The sequence below is a fragment of the Gymnodraco acuticeps genome, unplaced genomic scaffold (genome assembly GCF_902827175.1).
Source record: "Gymnodraco acuticeps unplaced genomic scaffold, fGymAcu1.1, whole genome shotgun sequence".
Taxonomy (NCBI): Eukaryota; Metazoa; Chordata; class Actinopteri; order Perciformes; family Bathydraconidae; genus Gymnodraco; species Gymnodraco acuticeps.
The window spans coordinates 4365208-4386290 of NW_022990238.1; the positions used below are offsets into that span (position 1 = coordinate 4365208).

A 21083-nucleotide genomic window follows, 5' to 3' on the forward strand; every position below is an offset into this window, starting at 1 on the left:
AAATTACAGAGGATAAAGCACAATATACACTTATTGGACATTTATTAAAGCTTGCAGTCACATTGTATGGCTTGTATCAGTGGGTTGTCATTACATATCATGAAGCTGAGGTAATGAGGTGTGAAGTACAATTTCAGGGAGTGGCGAGCCAGCAGCTGATCAGTGATATAGTCCCAGTCCAGCTGTTGGTAAAGAAAGTCTTTACTCAACACTGCTCAGTGTCTGACTCCCTCAGCTGTCCACAGTCCACCAGGGGCCACACAATTAAAGGCCTAATTCCTTCTCCATTTCCTCCTTTAACATGTTCTTTTTGATCTAGAAAACAAATGAAATAGCAAGCGTTTCAGTCCCATTATCCATTTTAAATCTTGGTAGTTCAGTGATGTTGGTGAACTGTACCTTTCCAGAGGCTGTCAGAGGGTAGCTGTCTACAAACATCACATAGTGCGGGATCTTGAAGTGAGATATCTAGTGGGAGAAAACACAAACTGTAAAGCTGTGCTGATTTCTGTTTGAGTATGTTGAGTCATTTTGTCATCACCCACTCTCACCTGGCCTTTGCAGAACGCTCTAATCTCCTCTGCACTGGAGGTGTGGCCCTCCTTCAGCTTGATGAAGGCACACACCTGCTCACCCAGCCTCTCGTCTTTCACTCCAACCACCTGGACAGAGAAATACAACATCTCAGATCACTGTAATATATTTATTATGTTATTTATGTTTAATTATGTCCAACATTCAGAGAGACAAGTATGGCTTCAATGCTTAGCTTTTAGCTGCTGAGACAATGTATCTGACCTCTGCTGCCCTCTAGTGGGTTTCAGTCTCACCTGCACCTCTTTTACTTTCGAGTGTGTATAGAGAAATTGCTCTATCTCAGCAGGATAGATGTTCTCCCCTCCTCGGATGATCAAATCCTTCATACGTCCTTCAATGCGAAGGTATCCCAAACTGTTTAGACTGGCTGTGTCACTGTGTAGAAGGAAAAATCATAAATGATGTAGCATCTGACATCAAACCCTGTTAAAGTATGCCTTTGTATCTTCTGTATACATTGCACATACTAGTCTCTTACCCAGTCCTGTACCAGCGGTCCTGGGAGATAGCTTCACTGGTTTTCTGAGGGTCCTCCCAGTATCCCTGCATCACACAGCTGCCTCTGACCATCAGCTCCCCCGAGGCCCCCAGAGGGACAATCTCCCCGGTACAAGGGTCGATCACTTTGGCCTATAGTAAAGACACACAGGCACAAGTCACAGGGAGGTTATGGCACGAATAAATAAGGTTTTTCTGGCAAATAATGAGGCATACCTCAGTGTGGTTCATGATACATCCAACAGTATTCATCTTCAAGTCCTCATTGTCTTGTGGGAATCCAAGGAATGTGATGGGGCTGTTCTCAGTGGTTCCATAGCCTATCTGTTAGAAAATGATGAACCTATGATGTTATATGATGAAGAAGCATATGCTTATAGTTATAATAAATACGTTTTATAGGCAAAATTATTATTCAGAATATGTTACCGTTATATCTTTCATGTTCATTTCTGTTATTAGTCTTCTCACAATCTCAGGAGGGCACGGAGAACCACCAATGACGCCTTAAACACAGCAGCACATACGCAAGGATGCCTTCAATGCTTGCTAACAATTACACCAAGTTCAATACAACAGATGTTTTAGTCTTTTATATCTATTACCAGCTTCAAGTGATGACAAATCGTACTTGTGTAAATCCTGTTGGCTTAGCATGTCGGTGAACATTGTGGGAGTGCCGTACACATATTTGCACCTCAATTGAAAAAAGCACAAATTAACTTAAGTGTAAGATATTTTATATTTAAAGTTAATTTGCGTGATGAGCAGGGTGCCATACCTTTCACTCTGAATGGCCTCCAGGTTGGCTCGGCTGTTGTAGGCAGTGGAAGGGAAGACCAGTGTGATGCCATGCAGTGCCATAGCCATCCCTCCCAACACTGAGCCAAAGCAGTGGTACATAGGTACGGGCACACACACTCGCACCTGAGGCTGATGGGGAAATGAAAATACAATTACTTACATTTTACTGTCTGCATGTTTTTAATGATCAAGAGACCAATATAGACTTACTTTTTCTCTAAAACCTATTCTGAGTCCCAAAAAGTAGGCATTGTTTACAATATTGTGGTGTGAAAGACTGACTCCCTTTGGACTCCCTGTAGTCCCCTGAAACAAAGAAGCATGATCTTTATAGTGTCAGTCCAAGATATATAAAATACATGAGTGACAGTGTGACTGAGGGTTACCGATGTGAACTGGATGTTGATGGGATCATCGAAGTACAGCTTTCTCTGCAGCTCCATCAGCTGTTGGTAGTGCTGACTCTCCCCTGCTTGCATCACATCGTCTACGTGGAGCATCCCTGGCTGTCTGCTGTCCGTCACAATCACCATACGCAGCTCTGGCACCCTGGCACAACCGAGACAGGATATTTATTTAAATCAACGGAAAATGATTAAGCATTTAATGTCGGTTACTCCCATAATGGTAACAGAAGAAGACAACATTTATTAAATCTGATATCTGAGATTGACTCTGTCAAACCTGGAGCTTTTGATCATTCCTGCTGACGACGAGTCAATCTCTGGACAGAGCTCCCTCAGCATCTCACAGAAATGTTGGCTTTTAAAGCTGGTAGGGCAGAGCACAGCTTTACACTGGACCTGCAAATGACATATATTTGGTGTTTGATTTTTTTTTTTTTTAAAGTGTTGCAGAAGGTTAAGGTGGGGCTTCCTTTTCTTACTATATACTTCCAAGTAGCTTGTGAATTTCACTATAAAGATCAATCAAGTCTTATCTTCATCAATAATATTCATAATAACATACTGTATCTACCTAATGTACTTTTGGATTGGAATGGAAGCTTAAAGTAGCATAAAATAGAAAGTCTCAAGTAAAAGTACCTGCCAACTGTGTAGAGGTATTTTTACTATATGCACATTATAACAGCTAATGATAGTAATACTCTGTAACACAACTCACTGTACCTTCGTTAGAGTAAACTCCACTTCCTTCACCTGATAGGCCGGGTTCAATGAAACCTGCATTGATAAAAAAAAAAATATATATATATTATACACCTGATTTGAAACACATACAGAAATGAATTAAAAAGCTACAGTGACCTAGTAGATATTCAGATGGTACAGAATAACTTTCCAGGGTCAATATCCTGCTCACTCATACTTGGCAGCAGAGTGTTTGACAACAATGAGCAGACTGTCTTTCTAACCACAAGGCTACATTGTAAATGCATTTGTAAATCTGAAACTGACCATTATAATTCCAGTTTTGGCTGAGGCAAACTGGAAGAGGATCCACTCGTACGTGTTGGGTCCCCAAATTCCCAGTCTGTCGCCTCGCTGCAGGCCCAAAGCGAGCAGACCTGCAGCCGCCTTGTCAACCTGCACCAAAGAATGTTACAGATAACTCAGATAATCATTTAATACTGTGACTGCTTGATAGATTTGTCTGATGCAATCAAGTATTCCTGTGATTCAGAGAAGCTTGGTGATGAGTTCTCCCAAAGAGGAGACCAATTCATATTATTAAACTACATTTAATGGGGGTTGCTTCATGTAGAGTTAATGACAAACCACCATTTCATTGGGATTCAAAAGGTCTAACAAGTATCCTACTAACATAACAAGTTAACATTTGTAATGATTTGAGAAGTTGTTCTCGAAGTGTTCTTTATTGGAACAGGAGACTCTTAACATATCATGAATAGTGTTTGAGGGTTAATAAATGCATGAAAGCTCTTGATAACAGAAGCTGAAGACCTACATCTTGATGAAACTGTGCAAAGGTTTTCCGGATGCCGTCCTGCAGGAAGACCACAGCTTCACGGTCGGGCCAGCGCTGAACGGTGGAGTCCAGACTCTGGCCCACGGTCAGGGGGAGCAGAGGGATGGTGGAGGTGCCGTGCACATAGCTGCTGCTCAGTGCGGGTGTGGGAAGACGGCTGTCCACATGGAGGGACCTCACATTCAAAGGTTTAGCAAAAAGAGCATGGGTTTAATGCAGTAGTTACAATGTGATTGGAACATCAGCATTTACTGCAGATTTGAAATAAGATGATGAATCTTTTTTCTCTATTTGAGTAATTCAAAATATCAGGGTCACAACCCCCAGCAAAAGCATTTTGGGGGGTCTTGAGGCATTCTTGGGTAATCATATACAGCTGTGTATGTCTCAGAATTTCATTCATTTGTTTGGAGACAAATTGATGAAATTCTTATTTTTTGTTAGGATTATTAATTAATTAATAAGCTGTTATTTCATTGATAAGCATTGAAAATAATATTAAATACCCTAGTCAATTTGCTTTATTTGTTTTTTGTGTTTTGCTTGCAGTCTGTACTATCAACCCAGTCTCATGGTATTTCGTTTTCACCAACACGATATTTGATCTATTGATTCGTGTTCACCAACACGATTTGCCCCTTTTTTTCTTGTTGCACAGCACGATTTTAAAAGCAATGTATTTCTACTGCCTGCAGCACGTCTTTTTCTCCGGTCGGGTCGAGGAAGACCGGAAGCTGTGTGGTTCATAAAAACATGTTCTTACTCAATATCAAGCCACAGTTATTGCTTTTATTTGAAATCGTATAATTTCGGACTTTTGTTGCCGTCTGTGAGGAAAATAAATGGGGTCAGAGCCTCAGGATACTGAAATCTGTATTTTTTAAATCTTTTTTTCCTTCTATTCTTTTCAAAATAACACACTGTTATTTACTCACCAATAACACACAATTATCCTTGCTTTTATTTATTGGTTTAATTCCATAATCTCTGGCGTTTTTGGCTTCCGTCAGGAACTGAATTTCAAAATAAAAATAACCGGAAACAGACGTAGGCATTTCGAGCGATTACCCAAGATCCTCAGCTATGGTTTTAAGCTCGTTTATTGGATGTTTTAGCCGCAATGCATGCTGGGATTTGGTGTTTATATGATATGAAATCCGGAAAACATTTTAAAAGAATAAAATAATACTTAATTCCGAGCACTCTTGCTTTTCTCTTTGAAAGTTATCACATAACGGCATTGTAATACACGGTTCGGCTGCATTGTATATTACAGATCTGCCGTAGTTCTTTATTTATAGAGCCCTGATGAGAAGACCTTTGGAAAAACTGAGAAAATGCCGCCGAAACTGAATACTTGACGTGGATCATAAATATATTCAACAATTAAACAACATCTTCAATTTCTCTTCACACAATACGTCTCCTTGCAGTATCAACACTAATTCGGCTGACTTTTACATTTGATCTAATTAACAGATAGGTTATATTTAAACCATAACGGTGCACAGCTGATATAAAAGGACTGTAGTTTTTAAAGATATTACTGATTTTCTTTGAATGTAAGAATGTAAATACTGAGTCTGAAATAGTATAGCAATATGCTGTAAAATTATGTGAAAGCATGCATAAAACTACACATCTTCAGATGTTGTACGAAAACATAAGTGTCCTACACTAACAATACAAAGTTATTATGGCTGTGTGTACCTTGTGTGCACCTCCTAGTGGTTAAAGCACGTTATTGAATTATTGTGTTTTATTTGATTAAACAAATATTAAGAGTACATACTTTCATAGGAGGAAAGTATAAATATAGAATATAAAAAATCAAGAAGATACTATAAGTGATCTCTACAATAAAACAGTTGTAAGATATTAATAGGAGTAGGTGCAAAACAGAAAAACGAATTAACTTTTATTTAAACATTAAATAACAGATTAAGGTCTTCTTTTAAATAAGAAACAAACTTTGGGGGTATCTATCTACAGATAAATATTAAGCCTGACAAAGTACTTAACGTCTAATATATTGCTTTCCTGCAATGTTAACTATGTTGAAGCACTTATTTTAACTGATATTATACATATGAATTATACTCTTATGTATGTAGATAGAATAAGAAATGTGCAGAATATGACAGTTTAATGGTGGAGGTACACACATATTGATAGATGTCTTGTAATGCAATGTTGAGGAACCTGTGACCCAAGTGTTTCATTCATTGCATAACTACACCGTAGTTGTGTATATGATATGTCAATAAACCTTTGAAAATCTTGAAAGGGATGTGCAAAATAGCCATAATATACAGTCTTTAATTAACTATTAGAAGAGAATAACGAGTAATGAATATACTTTATTACTCGTTTCCATTCATGTCAATTGCAGATACATGTTTAGTTTTCTCAAGCACCAACTATCAAATATCTCTCCTGATTGTTGGCACTTGACAATCACCTTACCTGAATTTTACTCAGGTGTAACTAAAGTCTGATTTAAGGGTTGTTTATATTTCACATAATTAATCAGAATCTGCAAAGTAACTCAAATAAATGCAGTGGAGTAAAAATACCAGGTTAACCTCTGAATTGTAGTGGAGTAGAATTACAAAGTAACAATGAGCTGTCATGTGGGTATTAATGCTGCGCATTATGGACACAAGCGATTTTCACCCATTTATTAATTATATGTTTTACATTTGATAACACCAATGTGTTTAATACTGGCAACTTCTAATTGTGGGAAAAACGAAAACGTTCAGTAGAGACGTCCCATAGAACATTTTGCGAAACACAATAGCCAGCATGTGTAGTTCTGGGGGGGCGTTCGATTCCAGTTTTGGGGACTGTAGTCCTAAACGATAGCTGGGGATTATGGGTAGTGTAGTGTCTTTGGCCATCCTAAACTCAGAAATGTTGACAATCACAATGATGCTCAAAATGTCCCTTATAGGCCTACGTCTGTTTCCGGTTATTTTTATTTTGTAAATCAGTTCCTGACGGACGCCAAAAAAGCCCGAGATTATGGAATTAAACCAATAAATAAAAGCAAGGATAATTGTGTGTTATTGGTGAGTAAATAACAGTGTGTTATTTTGAAAAGAATAACGAATTAGAAGGAAAAAAATATTTAAAAATACAGATTTCCGTATTCTGAGGCTCTGAGCCCCATTTATTTTCCTCACAGATGGCAACAAAAGTCCGAAATTATACGATTTAAAATAAAAGCAATAATTGTGGCTTGATATTGAGTAAGAACATGTTTTTATGAACCACACAGCTTCCGGTCTCCCACGACCCGACCGGAGAAAAAGACGTGCTGCAGGCAGTAGAAATACATTGCTTTTAAAATCGTGCTGTGCAACACGACAAAAAGGGGCAAATCGTGTTGGTGAACACGAATCAATAGATTCAAAATCGTGTTGGTGAACATGAAATGCCGTGAGACTGGGTTTGTACTATATGTTAGGACCCCCTTGAAAACGAAATGGTTCATCTCAATGGGATTATCCTAAATACATTACAAATACATTAAAAAAAGATATCACTTCACATGAAGAGTGGTCAGTTTAATGAATGATTGAAACGGGTCCCATAGGGTTAAAGGTTTGGTACCTTCTCTATCACAGTCAGAAATTGAATACATAAGAGTGTTTTAAAAGTTAATCTTAGTCAGGCCTAATGAATTAGAGATACAAACATAAATCATGACAAGAAGAGTAGACCCAATATCAGTGTTAATGGCACAGAACAACTTGGATGGTACACATTTCCCGCATGATGTGTAATTACGATATTCAAATCAAATCAAGTTTTATTTATATAGCACATTTATAAACGATTTTTGGTCGAGCCAAAGTGCTGTACATATAATAAAAATAGCCTACAGTAGAGACACTTTACAGCAAATACAACAGCACAGATTTTTCAGAATATCAGTATGAGAAAAACGACACCCTCTATCCCAGTGGTTCTCAAACTTTTTTCAATAATGTACCCCCTTTGAAAAAAGCCAAGTACCCCCTGATCAGCGCAAAAACAATTTGTTAGGGAAGAAATGCCTATATAAAGAGGTACAGTGCAGCGCTGCACCATCAGTGTCTGATTTATTAAAGGTCCCATGTCATGCTTTTCTGGTTAGTACCCGTCCCCTTGTGTGTTATGAAGGTTTTTATGCATGTAAACGGTGTGCAGAGTCAAAACCCTCAAAGTATACCCTGTAGCGAGTAAAACTCTAAAACAGAAAATACCTCCCCAAAACGCCTCGTTGGACATACGTCATTGTCCATTTGATTCTTCCGGGTACGCATAATGTCAACCGTACCCGGAACGAAATGGACCAATCCGTGGAGCCGTTACGTTACGTAGCCGTTACGTTAAGCCCCCGCTGATTGGTCCAAATTGACCAATCCACGGACTTCCTCACACACACACTCAGTGCAAGCAGCTCTGCTGATTTCTCCTCCCTGGCTGCAGGCTGATAACAGACAGTTGGGATCGCGGCGAAATTCTCTCTGCAGACTCATTCTCACAGCGTTTATCAACCTTTTTCTGACTCAATATCAAGCCACACTTATTGTTTTTACGTCGGCTGTGACTTTGTGTGTGTTCAGGATGAGTTTGGCTGTGTTTCGCTGTGTATCGCTAAACAAGGAAACAACACCTCCACCGTATGGGCTCAGAACAGTCTCATAATACACACATACACAGAAGGATTCACACTTGTATTTCATGATCCGCAAAAGGATTCACACTTGTATTTCCGGATCCACACTTGTGTTTTTCAATGCACACACAAATGTGTTCCGTTTCATATACATGTAAATAAAATCCAAATACAGAAAAAAGTTTTACATAGGCTATGTATTTTTGATCCTCACATATTTGTTTTCCGTTTAAAACCGCTGAACCTGCAAACACAAACCGCTTTCTGTGCATGGATCGCTGTGCATTCGTGTGTGGGTTTTTTTAGACTCCCCTGACGCTCACCCGATTCGTACTTTTATTTTTTTTCTATCTATAGCCAATCAGATGTCTCCTTCATTCTAAGCCAATCACATGAGCGCGCCCCCAGGAGGGTATGATTTATTGCGTTCATGACACTTCATATACGCATTTTGCGTATTCAGATCACTAAACAGAGGGCGGAGCTTCGATCATGCAGAGCTGCGTGTCTCCGTCAGACTCAGCAGCTGATCTGATCTCTCTCTCGCGTCCGGTTATATTTCACTCGTGTTTATGTCCATATCGATCAGATCCAGCTCTCCTGATCGGCCTTTATAGAGAGCACCGATCAAACTATTAAGAGTGCATATCGGCCGATAATGACCGGCGGGGCTCCCCCCGTTGACAGTTCACTGTCTAGCACTGGCTTCGTAGTGCACTGATCGATTAGGCTAAGCTAACCTAGCTGCTCCCTCCCTCCACACTCACAACAACTTCATGCAGACATAAATAAAGCAGCTGTATTCGCCATACAGGAAACACACATTTAAAACGGTTTTGCCTGCCGTTTTTGTGTACACAAGCATTCATCAATGGTTCGGAAAGTGGCGCTGTATCTTAATAATATAACTTTAGGCTTGTATTTGCGTGCATTTCCTGTTCGGAAAGTGGCAATGTAGGCTACTGAGAGTGGACTGGAGGTGTCCTGACATTAGCGCCTGCAGGCAGGCGGACCTGTCAGCTCCCGACTGAGCAAAATGCGTACATGAAGCGCTACGTCATGAACGCAAGAAATCTACCCTCGTGGAGGCGCACTCATGTGATTGGCTTAGAATTGAGGAGACATCTGATTGGCTATAGATAGAAAAAATTACAACTATGAATCGGCTGACCGTCAGGGGAGTCTCAAAAAACCCACACACGAATGCACAGCGATCCGTGCACAGAAAGCGGGTTGTGTTTGCAGGTGCAGCGGTTTTAAACGGAAAACAAATATGTGTGGATCAAAAATACATATGTAAAACTTTTTTCTGTATTTGGATTTTATTTACATGTATATGAAACGGAACACATTTTATTTGTGTGTGCATTGAAAAACACAAGTGTGGATCCGGAAATACAAGTGTGAATCCTTTTGCGGATCATAAAATACAAGTGTGAATCACGGGCGTCGCAGCCATTATATCAGGGTGGGACAAGTCCCCCCCACTTTTGAAATGATTAGTTTAGACCCCCCACTTTTACCATGTGGAAAGTCCGTGAATCGGTCTATCCACTCGCCGCACTTTGAGCTTGAGTCAGTGCTTCGATCACTATCAAATCCATTCCACTTTCTTATTGAGAGAATGCCCAGATCAATTAAACTCCGTACCATGTTTTCACTGCTACTTTGTACCAAGGCAGATTCTCCCATAGCGCGCGCATGTTCAAGGAGTGTTGTCATAGTTGGACAGCTCAGATTTGTTGTTTGAAGCGATGCCGGTAGCGGAGGTAAGGCACACACACCAAATGTTCAGGAAATGATTAATACAGCGAAAATCAAAGCTGACGATCTCTTGGTTTGATATGTTTTTTTCCCCCAGACAACATGGACATAAGAACATTTTTTTCGAAGAAGAGGAAAGTAAGTCATCAGCTGGTAGCAGTTAATCAGTTAACAGTGATGGCGGCAAAAGCGTCTCACTTCTGGAGAGGAGTTTCGTCTTTATGTCATGATAGAGAGATACAAATACTGAATAGTTTAGATGAGAAAAGGCATCGAAATGCCAGGTTACTAGTATGTATCATGTAAACAGGGAACATGAATAACCCGATCTCTCTGTGCTCAGTGTGTTTTACTGGAGCCTCAGTTCGATAAGAGATTATTTTCTGAGTTCTTTAACTTCGGTACTCTCTCTCAAAATGGTAATGTGCATTATATTTGAATTATACTTCTTATCATTCAGAAGCTTTTTGTGTGTGTTTATGTTTTACTGAGTGCTTATAGGCAATTTCCATCCCAGTATTCAGTTAACTATTTATGTTCTGTGCACATTACATAGACTAGCTAATATTCTATACTGCTTGGGACTTTGAGTCTTCAAAATGTCCAATGTCACAGACTGGGACTTACTTTAGAGTCAGTTTTTTACATTCAGTATGACTTGTTATGGTTCAATGTGAAAGAGTATACTGCTCAATAATGATCACTTCACCACCTCTCTTGACATCTAGGCGCTTGAGAGTGAGTCAGAGGCAGAACACAGGGACAGTGGAGAGAGGTCCATTGCTGAGGTGAGTGATGAAAGGGAAATGACAGTTTAGAGGAAATTGTGATGTGGACTCTCATCCCAGAATTGTAAGGAAATCAGTGGGGATATTGAACAGGAAACATTTCAGTCAAGGGGCATCATATGACCAATATAGACAGAAGAGCAACATTTAAGTCAATGATACCATTCCTAGGTGAACTTAACTTAATCTGTATGGAGTCAGATCAGTCTCAATATTAATAAATGCTCACAGAAGGATTCACAAATGTATTTTGCGATTTATATATAAATGACTCTCCACAACAATATCTCTCAATGCACTCACAAATATTTATTGTTGTATATAAATGTACAAAAAATGGGCATTTAAACTGCTTTTCTTGTGAACCTCTGCATTTGTGTTTTGTTTTTTTGAGACTTCCCTGACGGAAATGACAAATGCAGATTTAATAGGAAACTATGGAAATTCTAACTAATTGTGGTTTTCTTTTACATTACTTAAAACAAGAAATATTTATATGTCAGAAATATGACTATTTGTGAAACTTTTTTATCTGTGGATTTTTTTACATTTATATACAACAATAAATATTTCTGTGTGCATTGAAAAATATTTTTGTGGAGAGAGTCATTTATATATAAATCCCGAAATACATTTGTGAATCCTTGTGTGCATTTATTAATATTGAGACTGATCTGATTTCATACGTCCTAGGCCAGGGGTACTCAAATACAAATCTTAAAGGTCCAAAATAAATGTTTCAATAAGACAAAGGTCCGTTTATTACGGTCATTCGAACTTTTAAACAATTGCAACAAGATTCTTAACACAAGGTTGCAAAAACAACAACACAATGCACCCTCAAATCATTGTAATTTATTTACACACAATGGCAGAGAGTGTAATCAAGTGCTTTGAAACACAGCCCGGGGTCAACATATGTTACACAATGCAAATATTATGTTTTAGAAATGACGAAAATCTTACACAGGGGATCCTTAATATTACGTTTTTGGCAGTATAAAAAATGTATGGCCTATTCAATTTTTCACTTTTGTTTGTAAGAAGAGAAGGCAAGATTAGACAGGGAGGAGAGTGAGAGCCAGTTTGAGAGGGACGAGAGTGAGAGCCAGGAGAGTGAGAGCCAGTTTGAGAGGGACGAGAGTGAGAGCCAGGAGAGTGAGAGCCAGTTTGAGAGGGACGAGAGTGAGAGCTAGGCTGAGATATATAGCAAGCCAAATCATCCTGACCCAAGAGTCATTCCACCCCAGCAACTTCCAAATAAGACGCTAAGATTTCAGGAGAAGTGGTTCAGGGACTTTCCGTGGATTCATTATTCTCCTAGGAAGAATGGCGTATTCTGCTATTATTGCATGGAAGCCTTCAAAAGACAGAGTAGCACACTTGCAAAAAATATGGATCAAGCCTTTGTGTCCACTGGTTTTCGAAACTGGAGAAAAGCAATTGAGAAATGTTCAACCCACCAACTGAGTCAAGCACACAAAGTTGCAATCACAACACACACATACCAACACGAAAGTGTTGTAACTCAGTTGTCCACAACCAAGGAACAGCAGCAAAGAGAGGCGAGATCATGTCTGCTCAAAGTAGTTCAGTCAATTCGCTTTCTTGCTCGTCAGGGTATAGCTCTGCGTGGCCATGACAGTGATGAAGGCAACCTATGGCAGCTTCTACGACTCAGATCAGGGGATGATGATGTGCTGAAGAGATGGCTGAGTAAGCCCTCAAACAATTACACAAGTGCTGTAATTCAAAATGAGGTTTTGAATATCATGGCCAACTCCATTGTTAGGAGGATTACAAATACAGTACAGGGGTTGCCCGCACTTCAGTACTCCATTATTATTGATGGAACTCAGGATGTTTCGGGAGTTGAACAAGAGGCCATATGTATCCGTTATGTGGATCATGACCTTATCCCTCATGAAGACTTTGTAGGTCTATATGAGGTGTCTTCAACGACAGGGAAGAATTTGGCTAAGGTGGCAACTGATGTTCTCCTGCGGTTGAACTTGCCCTTGTCCTGTCTTCGAGGGCAGACCTACGATGGAGCTGCAAACATGTCCGGCGAAAGCAAAGGAGTTCAAGCACTTCTCAGAGAGAAGCAACCTCTTGCTTTGTATGTCCATTGTGGTCCTCACTGTGTCAACCTTGTGACTCAGACAGCCTGTAGCTCATCCTCTGTTGTGTCTGATGCACTGAATTTGGTACACAAACTTGGCACTCTCTACCACCAGTCTAGAAAATACAAGACTATATTTAAAGAGATTGCCCAATCTGAAGAAGGGAGTTTCATAACTCTAAAGCCCCTCTGCCCTACACGATGGCTTGTGAGGCTAGTGGCCATTCAGGCAGTTGTAGGACAGTATGAAAAGGTATTGCTCAGTCTGGAGGAAATGGCTGCATCTGGCTCCTCTGACACGTGCACAACCGCAAGAGGACTCCTGGAACGCTTTCAGAAGGGGCACACTTTGCTCTGCCTTCTTCTTGCCTCTGAAGCCCTTAAAGAACTAGAGTGCTTCAACCGCTCCCTTCAGAGCAAAACTGGAAGCGTCACAGGGATGCTGGCTGCAGTTGATTGCGTGAAAAAAACACTTAGAGGGAAGAGGTCTGATGAAAGCTTCCATCAGATTTATGCAAGGGCCTGTGAAATGATCAGTGAAATGGGCATTGAGACCAGATGCCTCACATCTGGAGACCTCCTGAGCGCTACACAGGAAATGCAGCAGCTTTCACACCAGCATCAACTGAAGAGCACTATAGAATCTAATTCTTCAAAGTGCTAGATGCTGTTGATGTACAGTTGACCAAGCGCTTTGACCAGAGCAGCTTTGATACTCTTAACAAGTTGGAAAGGGTGCAAGTCTCTGGAAAGGTTGAAGAGGTTGTCAGTCTTTACCCAGAACTGAATCGCAATTCACTGGAGGTGCAGCTGGCAATGTTTAAGCTTCAATATCCATCCAGCACCATCACGCAGTAAACACTCTCAAAGCTATGCTGCCAGAAGTCCGTGCTCTCTTTACCCAAGTAGAGTCTTTGGTTAGACTTCTTCTTGTAGTGCCATGCTCCTCAGCCGAAGCAGAACAAAGTTTTAGTGCCTTAAGAAGGCTTAAGAAATGGCTCCGCTCCTCCATGAGTCAACGTCGTTTAAACAATGTGGGTGTCTACCACATCCACCAAGACAAACTTGATCAAGTTGACATAGAAGAGATTTGCCAGCTCTTTATCTCTGCAAATGATACAAGAAGGCATGTTTTTGGGACCTTCATTTAGTCAGAGCAGTCTTTCCCAAAGTTAGGGTCAAAATGGGTCGCGTACCTGTTTTTATGAGGTCGCCAACTGGCAGAGTTTTGTAATGTTCTTTTTACAATTAAATACATTTCATATACATTTAAAATTCATGTTTTGTTGTGTTCTTTATCAGTAGTTTTTAAATGTTGATGTTATGGCAATTCGTGATGTATTGTTGTAAGTTTGGGTCCTGGGGAGACACCAAATGTCTCTTTTGGGTCTCGGGCTGAAAGAATTTGGGAACCTCTGGTCTAATCTGATTGATCATTTGATAACATTAAATAAATGCATTTAACAGAAATTGCAACTGTATGCAAGAGATGCTTGAGTTTAAATAAATAACGAGTGTTTTTTTTATTTAAGACGGCTCAGAATTAATAATAAAATATGTTTCCTTTCTTTACTACTGGATGAAATTACAAAATGTACCCATCATTTCCCTCATGCTAGTATAGCCACATAAAATGCACCAGAATACAGGAAATCAATTTTTGTTTTCATGGAGGAGCACCCCCCCGTTATAAATGTCCCCCCCCACATTCAGAATGCTTCCTACGCCCATGCTGTGAATCCTTCTGTGTGCATGTGTGTATTATGAGACTGTTCTGTATGGCGTTATATTTGTGCCTCTATCCTGAGCACGCAATGAAACATGTTGAGCATAGAAAATGCTATTGAGCGCGCACTTGAAAATGTTTGAGCACAGAGAAATATATTTTCTCTCGTAAAACTCCTGCTCCGTGCGCAAGCAGACCGCTGCACGCGCTCTCTCTCCCCCCGCTCGCTCGACCTCTCCAGCCTGCGCGCGCTCAGCTTTGCCTGTGCGCGCTCAGCTTTGTCTGCGCTCGCTCAAGTTGTCACAGCGTTACAAATGTGCCACAAAACCAACCAATCGGAGAACTCGAGAAGGTCAATTCTGATTGGCTGGTCCAGCGCCATGTAGAGAGAAGAGTTGCTACAGCGGAAGTCCAAAATGCTTGATCGTCACGTGGTTCAGAGACTCAGAAAGTTCCCGGAAGTTCGTGGCGGGCCATTTGAATCACGATTTGAATACATTAATAACAGGATATAAATGCCATATTTGGTACTTAGTGGTCAATAAAGGTTTTGATTTGCAATATTTATACAACATATCGATATGTGTATGTAGTTACATCAATGTGTGTGTTTTTTTTAAAATGTGCTAATATTTGAGGATTAAGATAAAATAAGAAGTAGCCTACTTTATTGATACCAATTGGGGAAATTTTTACGCTGCAGCAGCAAAAGACAAGGCGGCATTGTACATTAGACAGTTAAAAGACTATAATTAAACAATCGAAAATGTAAACATCTTAAATAGAAATAACATAGCATTACAACGTAGAAAATATATATAGTGTGAACAGCTATCTTACCTGTTAACATACATGTTAGGCTAACGTTGCCTTGGTTAAAGAGCCTGTTGTTTATTGCTTTGAATTCTTTAAAACAAATATTATCTTCTTAAACCTGTATGGTAGTCAGGAGCATCACATCCTAATGTTTGATATATTTAGAGGGAGGGGATGGGAAGGAAGGTTTCAAAATTCAGATTAGATTCATTTCTACCATTTCATTAATTCATGGTGGTTTCAGTAATCCCCTGGTAATTGAGGACACAAGTAATCTAAAGTACTAATGTAATCTTTATGACTTTCAGAAAGGACAGGAGACCCACAGGTGCCTATATCAATGATTGTCAACTGACAGCACAATGAGTCAAAGGACTAGCAGCAGCAGCATGATGATGATGTTAAATGTGTTGTTTTTGGAACATCCATTGTAAATAAATGGAATTCAATAATAGCATATCATGCAGTTTGTCTGTGCCTTTTCCTCTGTGTTGTCCGGCATATCGTCTCCCCCATGGTTTGCTGTGCTGCCTGGGGATGCTCCAAGCGCTCAGAGAAAGGAGTATGAATGTAAAGTTTCCCCACTGACACAGAGAGGAGGAAAGAATGGCTGGCTCAAGTCAGCAGGAGCAATTTAACTATCACAAAAGACAACAACAGCAACAACATATGTGAGGTAATCATATTTTTCACAAAACGAAGACCACACCATTGGGAAGCTTAACGTCTGTTTAATAAAAAATAAGGAACAGGGAGAGGCTTGCAAAGCTCTGGGAGTTGAGACTCAGGTGCAGGGTGAGGGTCTCAGTGCAGGTCTTCATGCTCCATTGAATCCCCCTGGGGTTCTTGTGCTGAGAGAGGGAGACAGGAGAAAGGGTTAGATACATCTAGCAACCTATAGGATGGGAAATTGCTGACCTATTTTAAACGTACCTTGTGTTTTCACTCTCACTTAAGTCCCTCTCCCTTTGCCATCAATCCAACATCAGCTGAGCTGCATACAGACGGGTAATAATCAACAGAATCACAAAGACATAATATGACTCTGCTAAAAACACTCACCCATAAGTTATGTTTTTGTTTACTGTTTAGAAGTCTCAAATATCCACTCTAAATCCATATAAATAGCGATGTATCACACAAATAGCTCTCTTCCTTATTATTGTGTAACGTTAACTATATTATACTAGCTGGAACTCCAAAATGGATATCCTCATTTCTCCACCCACTACAATCACACGCCCCAATGTTATATTTAACTAATATGTAACTCCCTCCACCCCGGATAAAAGCACGTTAAGAAGCCCCTTTTCTCTAATTCCACAACGTTGGAAGAAATAACATGAGGAGAACGGATTAATAGGCTGTTCTTGGTTAACGTGTGTTGCTAACTTTAGCCGGTATCCTAGCCTCATCTGTCCGGTTGAAAATTAACGCAAGCATATGCCCATTGTAGAACAGGAAACAGAAGTTGGTACAGGTTCTGGTCAACCCAACATTGTGATAGAGAGAGAAACATGTTTTGTCATTCTGCCACTTCTAATGCTTACAGCAAGTAATCAATACCTCAGAAGGGTTCATGTACATGTAGGCTACGCTTTGTTAGCGGTTTGCTTAAACTACCCCTATAGCTATGTTGCCGGCTAGCAAACTCAGGCATTGCAAACAATAACGTGATATCAGAAAACTAGAAATGTATAACTCACCTGACACTGTGGCGTACTATTCTCTTCATTCGAGTCTGTCATGTCCTGTAAATGTCAACGATGGATGTGTAATAAGAACGTCAACAGCCTGATGGCAACCGAAAATCCCTCTCTCATCTCAGATAGAAGATATGATTGGAGACGACCAGCCAATCAGAATTGACCTTCTCGAGTTCTCCGATTGGTTGGTTTTGTGGCACATTTGTAACGCTGTGACAACTTGAGCGAGCGCAGGCAAAGCTGAGCGCGCACAGGCTGGAGAGGTCGAGCGAGCGGGGGAGAGAGAGCGCGTGCAGGGGTCTGCTTGCGCACGGAGCGGGAGTTGTATGAGAGAAAATATATTTCTCTGTGCTCAAAACTGTTCAAGTGCGCGCTCAATAGCATTTTCTATGCTCAACATGTTTCATTGCGTGCTCAGGATAGAGGCACAAATATAACGGCATAGTTCTGAGCCCATACCACGGAGCTTAGCGCGATTCACAACGTCCCGACCAATCAGAGCACACTGTGCTCACAGGGAGGGTGGGCTGGAGCTATTGGAGCTACAACGAGCCGTTACGGCCCCTACACACGGCGGCGTGCGTTACCGCTTGGCGGTGGGCGTGTCTGAAGCTTGGGGATTTTTTACGAACAACGCGACCAACAACCAATCACATGAATGTCCCGCCCCGGACATACAAAGCAAAGCATTCACGCTACATCCATGCTGGCTAAATATACTGTCTATGCTTGCTAGCTGTCCATTCAAACGAAGTACACTGGATATAAACTCCCCAAAAAGGCGAAAACCTACCAGTGTCACCCACTGTCTCTGCCACCTCCCCCCATGCCTGGCTCCTCCGGTTTGTATCCATGTATGTAAAGAGGGACTGGTCATATAGTACCGCCACGATCTTTTTCTCCTCCATTTTTTTACATATGGGAAATAACTGCGGCCTGGCTCTCCCAACATACACGCGGTTTGATTGGCTAGCGCTTGTTATGTCAGATTTGCATACGCGGGATTTGATTGGCTGACGCCTCCGTCGAGGCGGCAAAAGTAGAACATTGCTCTACTTTTGCAGCGAGCACCGCGAGAGAAGCTACGCTTTGCTCCCACAATGCAGTTCGGCGAATCGTGACGTCACCCCATTCAAAGTGAATGGGCAGAAGCGTTGAAGCGGCAACGCACGCCGCCGTGTGTAGGCTCCGTCAAAGGCAGAGAGTGAAATTCAGTGAATACACGTAGTTTACAGAGATGCTGTATGAGAAATCAATGTGAGTTTGGAAAATTGCACAATATAAATATATTCTAGTAGACCTCAACAATGGAATTATGATCAGGGGAAATGGCCATGACATGGGACCTTTAAAACAACAACCTTGTAACTGAGAAACACTTAAATGCTATATTTCAAATGTTTACAATCCATCACTAAATTCATGGAAAACCAATTTTAACATCATGCAATAACACTAAGATGACATTAGTTGCATTGCACTGATCTTTTTAATAAGTTGTACTTACATAGTGAGAAACATGGGCTTGTGCTTCACTGAGGATCTTCGTCATTCTGACAGGGAGGCACTGCAGTTATTACACTTCGCGTTTTGAAATATGTGTAACTCTGTTAATATAAAAACCACACTGCTCAAACTTCCTTACTTTTCCTAAAATTGGTATATTTGTATATTTTGGGGCGTGGGGAATGAAGAGAAAAAAATATATGAGCATTTTATGAGCATGGGATTTTGACCCCTCATATAAACATATGCATAATGCTGCGCTATACTTTGCCACACGCCGTTGTCAAGCAACGCTTATTGTTTAGGTCCTTTGATAAGCAGGCAGTCAAATAAGTAGCTAGAACTAGCTAGATCTGATGGATTTGGACATAAACGCGAGTGAAGTATAACCGGACGCGAGAGAGAGATCGGAGAGCGGATCAGCTGCTGCTGACGGAGAACACGCAGCTCTGCATGATCACAGCTCCGCCGCTGTGACGGATCGTTGAGCCGAGCAAAATACACTAAGAGTTAGACCAAACACACTTAGCTAGTTTATCTACTCTGGAACTAGCTAAACTAGTTATAAATATATTTATTCTTTACTGTCGGGTCACTTATTACAGGTTCAGCGAGCTGACGGGCTGTCAGGAGAGGGAGAGGAAAAGAGAGCACCCCGTTTATTTTTCCCATTTTATTATCCAGCATTTCTGTAAACTTTTGAAGAAAGTAGTTAATCTACTATTAGCAGTTTTTTAAAAATGCATTACTTATGTTTTTTTTTTCATTAATATAAAATAAATCTCACCGACGGGTAATTCTGGATTTTTACAGAAATGTTACGATCCTGTCCGTCAAAATGACGGGCAGCGAAAAAGTCTATAGCGCAACCTCTGAAGCTGACTCTACATAACACACTTTATAACCTTAGCACCAGGGAGCTGCACGATCTGTGGTCACTTGATTTAAAAGCCATGTGCTTTCTATATATTTCCAATAAACCCTTATAGGAATACAAACATCATTACATTTCTGAGTGACATGTTGTTGCCATCTGACCAGTGAACATGAAGAGTATAAACTTACCGGCATCGCTCGAGCAAACTTGTCCTGCATAATTTCCAAGCCTTGTGTTTGAGTTCATCGAAAGATCTGATTCTGTGAGCACAGGACCTTAGCAGTGCTGACATTTGTCTAAAATATCTTAAACTCTGTTTCAAATGTGTCTAAATAGTATATTTGCTGGATGATATCCTGGGTCTAAACAACAAATGAACTGGTTATTACCTGTCTATCTTTACACAGCTTGGAGTTTATCTCCCCATGTGTAATCCTTAACTTTCACTCACCCATTGGCTGAGAGCCCATTGACCATTCCAAAGACATTTTAGCAAGAGGCTATTCTAGTAACATTAACTACAAATAAATAATATCATTCATTAACCATGATGATCACCCTACAGAATACAGAGATGAAATACATTGATTATCCAGCTACAGTAGTGGTGTGAACAACAAAAGATATATCAGGGTATAGAGGGGACCGTGCTTTCTCTGCTGCCGCCCCTAAACTGTGGAACGACCTGCCCTTGCTCATCAGACAGGCTCCCACACTGACTGCTTTTAAATCTCGTCTTAAAACCCACCTCTTCTCCTTGGCATTCAGAAACAAGTAGATTGTTGCTTTTATTTGCTTTCAGTGGTCTATTGTTTTTTATTATATGGCTGTTATTTATTTTTTAATTATTCTGGTTTGTTTTGTGTTTGTATCTTGTATTTTAAATGTATTTATATTATGTTGTGTGAGCTTATCTCTCTGTACAGCACTTTGGTCTGAAGGTTTTTAAAGTGCTATATAAATAAAGTTGGATTGGATTGGATATCATGTCTGAACTCAAAAAGCAAGAGCAGCTGCAAAAGGGCTCATGTGTGGGTTGCCATGGTAGTGGAAACCCAAGCTAGCAGCTAACATGCTTGGTGTGTTGTTCATTCTTATTTCTGGGCTGGGTTTTGATGAGTAAAGTCTTTTATTTGATTTTTGTGTACCTTCAATTTTCTATGAAAAATGCTGATGAAAAGTGTCATTTTGGTGCCAAAAATGCTAATTTATTTTAAATAGCTACGTTTGGTTTATAAAACTAAAACTGCATATTTGTTA

At 40.3% G+C, this 21083-nt stretch overlaps 1 protein-coding gene across 1 annotated transcript; it reads right to left on the reverse strand.

The window, feature by feature from the left end:
* Positions 1-25: 25 nt before the first annotated feature.
* On the reverse strand, positions 26-20635 carry LOC117548638 (medium-chain acyl-CoA ligase ACSF2, mitochondrial-like). The gene is made up of 16 exons (XM_034220013.1): positions 20012-20635; positions 3829-4024; positions 3318-3446; positions 3030-3083; positions 2584-2702; positions 2286-2448; positions 2110-2205; positions 1877-2028; positions 1701-1792; positions 1525-1601; positions 1312-1419; positions 1076-1227; positions 831-972; positions 552-662; positions 400-468; positions 26-315 (listed from the first exon to the last, which is right to left on the reverse strand). Exons 1-16 carry the CDS (start codon positions 20113-20115, stop codon positions 265-267), a joined length of 1815 nt encoding a protein of 604 aa, XP_034075904.1. The 5' UTR covers positions 20116-20635; the 3' UTR covers positions 26-264.
* Positions 20636-21083: the final 448 nt, after the last annotated feature.

Coding starts and splice junctions, on each gene's coding strand:
- LOC117548638 (XM_034220013.1), bottom strand. CDS start 20,115: ATGTCAGCACTGCTAAGGTCCTGTGCTCACAGAATCAGATCTTTCGAT. Junction 3,084..3,317: donor CCAAAACTGGAATTATAATG/GTCAGTTTCAGA, acceptor TTATCAATGCAG/GTTTCATTGAACCCGGCCTA. Junction 663..830: donor CGAAAGTAAAAGAGGTGCAG/GTGAGACTGAAA, acceptor TTCTCTGTCCAG/GTGGTTGGAGTGAAAGACGA.